We start from the raw sequence: 7,657 nt of genomic DNA on the forward strand, positions 1-7,657 counted from the left end.
GGGACGCAGGAGGCTAAATACGAGTTGCTCAACCAGCAAATTTAGCAAAAACAATCTAAATAATTGTTGGGTTTTTTTCTAATTTTAAATTAAATCAAATTATGTTTGTTATTGACAAATTATACAGAATAACATGAATACACAAATACACTAAAAAGTACCAGTTATTCTGTATATTACCAGAATGTTTTTTTTCTTTCCAGGATATTCAGACATATAAGGATTTCTATAGAGAATTAATTTTTCCAAAAATAAATTATCTGTATTTTTCAATAATCATCTGAGAGAGTTTGTGTTATCATTTTAGATAAATGAATTAAAACCTGTCCTCGGTTCCAGAATCAGATTTTCATACTGTGTGGGTGTGTGTGTGTGTTGCAGCACCATCATCTCCTGGGGCCGGAGCAGAGAGAAGGAGGCGTACGAGAACCTGCTGGACCAGTTCCCCTCAGGCCCCGTGGCGGTGGTCAGCGACAGTTACGACATCTTCAAGGCCTGCAAGCACATCTGGGGAGACAAGCTGAAGGAGAGAGTGATGGAACGCAGCGAAGACTCCGTCCTCGTCATCCGGCCCGACTCGGGAGACCCCACAGAGACGCTGCTGGAGGTGGGTGATGTCCCGACTGAATATATCACTTGTAGCAGCGGGCAAAGTTAGAGTAAGACAAAAGTGGACGTAATAAATACAGCAAGTGAAAAGTTGAAAGCGCATGTGTGTGTGATTAAAGGTTGGTTCCCAACAGAGTTCCAGAATATTTTGAGCAGGTTTTAATAAACACATTTAGTCATTCGGTGAAGTTTCCTTTTGACCAATCAGTGATGTCCAGGAGGATAAGCTCCACCTCTTTTGGTCCTGTTCTGCTAAAAAGTATTGTACCCGTGTGCAGGAACTATGGCCCAGCGGCAAAAATTGGCCGGAAGGAAGGAAGGAGAGAAAGAGTGGAGGAACAAAAGAAGGCGGGGAGGAATGAAGGAAGGAAGGAGAGAAAGAAGGGCGGAACCAAGGAATGGAAGGAAGGAAGGATAGAAGGTGAGAAAGAGGAGAGGAAGGAAGGAAGGAAAGAGAAAGAGGGGAAGTGCCAAAGAAGTTAGGACGGATATAAGGAAAGAATGGAGGAAACTAGGTAAGAATGAAAACAAGACAAGGAAGGGTAGAAGCAAAGGGAGGAAGGAAGGAACAAGACAGGAAAGAAGGAGATTTTTAAAAAAAAAAAAAAAAAGGAAGGAAGAAGAAAAATAGGCAAGGAAGGAATGAAATGGGGAATTAATGATGGAAAGGATGGGAGGGAGGTAAATGAAGGTCCGAAAGAAAGAAGGGAGGAAATAAAGGCTGAAGGGAAATAAGGAAGGAAAGAAAAGAAGAATGGAAAGAAATTGGCACGCTTCCAGTATGTTACTGTATTGATTTCACTGCTTTGTGTTTCTTAATTCTGATTTCGGAGCCTGAAGAGCGGATTTATTTATTTATTTTTTTTTTATTTATTTACTTACTTACCTTTTTTTCCATTCCTGACATTTTTGTCACATTGAGACTTTTAGCTGTGTGTTCTGTGTAATAACCAGGTAAAGATCGTATACTGTTTGAAAAAAAAAACTCTTTCTTTCTCTCTCTTTTTCTCTCTCTCTCTCTCTTTCTTTTTCTTTCTCTCTTTCTCTCTCTCTCTCTTTCTCTCTCTGCAGGTGATAAAGATTTTAGAGGAGTGTTTTGGCTGTTCTCTGAATTCTGTAGGCTATAAAGTGCTTCCATCATACGTGCGCATCATCCAGGGCGACGGGATCGATCTCTGCTCAGTCGATAAGGTAAAATAATAATAACGATCAGGACTTTTTCACTACTCGGGGCACAATGGTTTACGCTTTGCCTCATATCTCATGAATTGGTTGTCCTGGAAAAAAAAAAGTTTGTTTTTTTTTCCCCTTGGGTTCTCCAAAACAAAACAGCCTCAAGGACCGTTTAGCTCCACCCACTTCAATTTTGAGCTAATTAGCATAATATGCAAAACCTGCTTTCTGGCCTATCTTCACTAAATTGGTGTCGGACTACTCCGAATCAAGTCCAGATTTGAAGGAATACAGATTTTTATGCATATGTAAATTGGAAATGCCCCTTTCCAATGGTAAACCAGTGTTGCCTGGGCTGCATTTGCATACTGGACCCTGATTGGATGTTACATTTTCTGATGCAATAACTCGACGTGGTTTCACTTTTCAGATTTTCAGGATTTAACTGTGCAAAACATGTATTGTATTAAACGTAACGTTTAGACATAAGACTAGAAAGCATGACTCGTATTGCATCCTGCGTTGCTGTTCCCAGATCCTGAGGAAGCTCAGCGACGAGGGCTGGAGCGCGGAGAACGTATTCTTCGGCTGTGGAAGCGCCCTGCTGCAGAAGATCAACAGAGACACTCTGAACTGTGCGTTTAAATGCAGCTACGTGGAGAGTAGCGGGAAGGGGGTGAGTTAGTTGTTTGTTTGTTTGTTTTTTTGGGGGGGAGGGGTTTCCCTACTGTTATACATGAGTCTTATGTGTAAAGTGTGTGTGTGTGTGTGTGTGTGTGTGTGTGTGTGTAGATGGACGTGTATAAGCAGCCAGTAACAGACCCGTCTAAAGGATCGAAGCGCGGTTGTCTGTCACTGAAGAGAAACTCGGATGGGTTTATCGAGACAGTGGAACGGGGTGCAGGCAAACCAGAGGAGGTGAGAAGCAAAAATATCACAGATTAGGGAAGTTTGCTGACAAAATGGCTTTAGGTTCAAGCCTCTCACGGAATATTGCTATTCTACAAATGAATAAAAATAACCCTCTTTTTTTTCTGGGTTCTAATGATAAAAAACGTATTAAATGGAGAAATGGTAATGGATCTGACATTAAACAATACTAAATTTGAAAAAAAATTTTAATCTGTATTGCGGTTTCAACGCAAATGATGCTTAATTTCTGGCAGTACCACCCCAGTACAGTAGATGGCGATGATTTTATCAACACCACCACGTACAAACATTCTTTTTTGTGTGTGTGTGTGTGTGTGTGGCGCAGGACATGCTCGTCGTGGTGTTCGAGAACGGGACCATCCTGAAGGAGTACTCTCTGGACGAGATCCGGAAGAACGCCCAGCTTTGGGAGGAGGACCTGAGCCCGGCGCAGCACAACCAGGACCACAGCAGCGCGCTGGACATCCACCAGAAACACATCCTGAACGGCTTGCACTAATCACGACGCCGCCCGCCCATCAACGGACCAATCCCATCCCCTCCTTCCCATCAAGCCCCACCCGTTTCCCCGTCATGCTCCACCCCATTCCCAGTACGCCTTCTGTGTCCATCCGGCCAGCGCAAACAACCTCCATCCTTCACGGACTGAGCGGTCACAGTGACGTTTGATTTATTTTTAAAAAATATTTTTTTTTTAGATCACGGTGATGCTAAATCAGGGTTTTTACATCTTTTAGGTTTTCGTTTCAATCTAGCAAAACATTTTGACATCGAAGTGTTGTGCAGTGGTGGAAAGAACATCGATAAACTGAAATAACAATTACTTCAGTTGAGGAGAATTAGCACTAAATTAGCAAAGTCGTCTGGGGTTTTTTGTTGTTGTTATTTTTAAACTCAGGAGTTGCTCACAAAGTGTAAATACATCAAGTTAATCGAATAGTCATTGTATTCATAGTATTCCATAGTCTGCTTTCCACCACTGTCTAATTTTCACAAAATGCCAAATAACGCTATTGGTGCTTATAAAAGACCGTTAGTGTATTACCAGCAGGGCTTGTGTTTTTTTTTTTTATTTTATTTTATTTTTTTTCTTCAGATTTTCGAATGTTTTTTGTTGAATTTTACTGATGAATTGCTTTAAAAAAAAAAAAAAAAAAAAAAAAAAAAAAATTAAGAAAGGAAGGAAAATTCATATCAGGTTATTGAATCATCTCCAGGTCAGACACGATTTCCTTTTATGCAGCTTTTTAAAAATAAATAAATAAATAAAAATGATACATTCAGTACAGCCTATGCACCTCCCACAGGAGCGGTATGAAATATACTCGATAATACTGCATTTGAATACGTAGAAGGCAGCACGTTCGCATCATTTTCTAGTCGGATTTGTTCTTCGCCGTCGCTTGTTGAACGATTATTCTCGCACTGGCCACTCGCAGTTACGTGCACTGAATGACACCGAATACGCACGCGGTTCTCCGTATCACTTTTGTCGGATTTAATCTGGGGGTGGGGGGGGGGGGTGGTTTATAAGCACCGAAGAGTTCCGCTCTCACCAAATCAGTGTATTAATGCTGCACAGAAAGCAGCACTTTCGAGAAGGCCACGTCTGTAATGATATGCCTACGAATACATTCATAAAGTTCTACTGCATTTATAAGGTCTTCTTCTTCTTCTTCTTCTTCTTCTTCTTCTTCTTCTTGTTTATGAGAATGCACTTTATAGCAATGTCTAAGAAGTGAACATGACAATGTCAAAGAAACCCAGCTTGTATACTATATTATATCTAGTTCTAGATTATACATACTGACACCTGTCCTGTTTTATTATTATTATTATTATTATTATTATTATTATTATTATAATGGGAAGTGGTAGCTCAGTGGTTAGGACATTGGACTTCTGATTGTAAGGTCTTGAGTTCAAATCCCAGTACCACAATCTACCTCTGTTGGTCCCTTGAGCGAGGCCCTTAACCCTCAACCGCTCAGTTGTATAAATGAGATAAATGTAAGTCGCTCTAGATAAGGGCGTCTGCCAAATGCAATAAATGTCAATTGTTTCAGTGAGTTACATTTTCACACAGCCTGAAATGCGACTGTAATTATTGCTAGAGGTAAAACACTAAACAATACATCGAGACAGCAGTTAGTAATAGACATGTAATATGCAGTAATAAACAAGTAATGTTTTAAACACTATGTATAACGCGTCGCGTGAACAGTTCGTATTGCATAACGCGTTTCCATCCATAATTGTTCTTGAACACCGTGTATATAACGCCTTATGAATGCATTAGGACTTGTTATGAACATGTTCATTGTTTATTATATACAGTACTGTGCAAAAGTTTTAGGCACCCTATTTTTTTGGGGGGGGGGCACAAATTTTGTAATAGATTTTTTTTTTTTTTTTTTTTTACTTTCTGACAACAAAAAGAAAAACATTTTAGATTCTCAAACATTAGTTTTCCAGCACAAGATGAAATGTTTGCATGTCGTTAAAGAAAGCCGTAAGAGAACACTTTTCAGACTAAAAAAAACAAAAAAAACCACAATGATGGCTGCTGGGTTTTTTTTTGCAGAAATAATAAGACGCGAGTGCGACAGTCAAAGTCTCCAGAAGAACCGCGACTGGTTCTGCAACATGCTCAATAACACGTACCGCTCATTTCCTTATCAAGCTGCACTAATTGTTCCTGACTACTATTTCTCTTTTATTTCTTTGTCACACCAAATATTGACTGTTTCATTTACTGCTGTTTACTGCGCTTTACAGTATTTCTTTTTGAATGTGGAAACATTTTAATTTGATTATTTTGAAGGCGTCTTCGCTCTACAGCAATTCTTTTGCACAGTACTGTATGTGGCCTTCATAGAACGTGTTGCTGGACTTTCTTCCTCACACTAATTCAGTGAAACTGAGTATGGTGTGTGTGTGTGTGTGTGTGTGTGTGTGTGTGTGTCTGGAGTTGCTCACACTGCCTTAACACCCACTCGGACTCCGGTGCCCTTTTTTTTTTGGCGCGCTCTCTCGTTTCTCACTCTCTCCCTCTAACGTCTCTAACCCTCTCCTTGTCTCACATAAGTGACTGCTCTGTGTTTTTCGTTTTGTTTGTTTGTTTAAGTCCTTCGTCTTGTCAGTCTTTGTATAATTCAAGTGTTCCTTCCGTGTCCGTGTGTCTCGTCTGTTTGGTGGGAATGGCGCGTTTTCTTAGTCGATTCTGAACATCGGATATGAAGCAGATATTGACCCTACCTCTTCTTTATTGTTGTTGTTTTTTTTTCTTTTTCTATGCCACAATAATGCTGTTTAGTAATATGAAACAATAATAATTACGCTAAAAATGATGTGCGTTATGCAGTTGTGTAAATACTTTTTGAAATTGTAGCAGTAATGTTTTTTGCTTTTAACTCTTGATTTTCTCTCACACTTTTTTTTTTTTTTTTTTTTTTTTTCCCCCCCTCCATTTTTTGTTTTTACAAATGTGATATTTAGTATGAGGGGGAAAAAAAGTAATAAATACCATCAGTTTCCACTCATCAATCTCCTGTTTCTTGAATTGTAACTTTTGTTTACTGTACTTAACGGCAATGTTTATAAGGCTGTGTCTATATGGTGCCTATACAAACCCTTCATGGCAACTGAAATAAACCTACATTTTCCAGTCATAAGGTTCTTATTTGACTTCACTGCCAAAATAAAGACAACGTTCTGTCAGTAAACATTAGTAACTTGGCGAATTGGCGAAATGACAATGGCACGGGTGATGTTTGTTGGTAACTGTGACCGTTTCGCTGTACTCATGTTCGACGCACATGAATCGAAGAGGACTTCGGCTGAATGCGTGCTGTCATGATGTCACATGACGTCACATGACGTGTATCGGCCTAAATCTATGGAAAATCGGTCATTTTGAAAAATTGCAAGCTCCGACGAATATTGCAGAGTGCGCTTGATTTCGTGTTCGTTCCTGCGATCGCAAAATCGTGAAATCCTGAAGGGACTGAATAACATCAATCCCATTGGAATAAGCTTTTATGAAATGTCTGTGTAGGTTTATGTGAGTTGTCATGTTCTGATGTGAAACCTTGGGTCCTGACATTAATGTGGATGTTACTTTGACACGTAGCACGTATCTAAACATTGTTGCAGACAAAGTACACCCCTTCATGGCAACAGTATTCACTAATTGCAGTGGCCTCTTTGCTTTGCTACGGTGTTCAGGAACGGTTTGAGGAAAATGGTTTGAGTTCTCTGGGATGTTCTGGACAAACAAGTCCGATCCATGAAGGCCTTATCTCGCAACTTACAGGACTTAAAGGATCTGCTGCGAAGGTCTTGGTGTCAGATACCTCAGCACACCTTGTGGAGTCCAGGCCTCGACGGGTCAGAGCTGTTTTGGAGGCACAAGGAGGACCTACACAATATTAGGCAGGTAGTTTTAATGTCATGGCTGATCGGTGTATGTGTAAAAACTATTTACAAAGCCCGAAGACCTTCAGAATTCAATGATAATCAATTTTGTATTCATGACACAAAAGCAGTATGTACACCTTTTCACAAGGCCAAAGGTCAGCTGAATTAATAGGAATGAACCGTGAAGACTCTTCAGTGTCGTGAATGTGTGGGTACTTCTATAAAAAAGGAAAAACACCCAAACAATCTTGGATAGTTTCCATTAAAAAATTCCATAAATGGCTCGATGGTTATGGATTAAAAACGCTTTTAAATTCCATTCAGAGTGACTTTGCCTGGGCGGCACTAGGTGTGTCCTGATCGGCTATAAATAGTGGCACGGCCTTTCAGCCGACACGTGGACCACATATCTGTCATAGCTGGAATGAACACAGCTCAAGCCTCTGGGAATTTCTCTCTGGAAATGGAACATGACAGGACGTGGATTGCATCTGACCTCGAGCAGGGTTAGAGAGCGTCACAC

The 7,657-nt window shown here is 40.2% G+C and overlaps 1 protein-coding gene across 1 annotated transcript in view; it reads left to right on the plus strand.

Moving 5' to 3' along the window:
* nampt2 (nicotinamide phosphoribosyltransferase 2) overlaps positions 1–6,257 on the plus strand; it is an 18,373-nt gene extending 12,116 nt beyond the window's left edge. Inside the window, exons 7-11 of the mRNA XM_053653125.1 lie at positions 382–607; positions 1,681–1,800; positions 2,318–2,458; positions 2,575–2,700; positions 3,041–6,257. Coding sequence (XP_053509100.1) covers positions 382–607; positions 1,681–1,800; positions 2,318–2,458; positions 2,575–2,700; positions 3,041–3,214 — 787 coding nt within the window. The 3' untranslated portion in view covers positions 3,215–6,257. The remainder of the gene's footprint in view (positions 1–381; positions 608–1,680; positions 1,801–2,317; positions 2,459–2,574; positions 2,701–3,040) is intronic.
* Positions 6,258–7,657: the final 1,400 nt, after the last annotated feature.

The sequence above is a fragment of the Ictalurus furcatus genome, chromosome 21, assembly GCF_023375685.1.
Source record: "Ictalurus furcatus strain D&B chromosome 21, Billie_1.0, whole genome shotgun sequence".
Taxonomy (NCBI): Eukaryota; Metazoa; Chordata; class Actinopteri; order Siluriformes; family Ictaluridae; genus Ictalurus; species Ictalurus furcatus.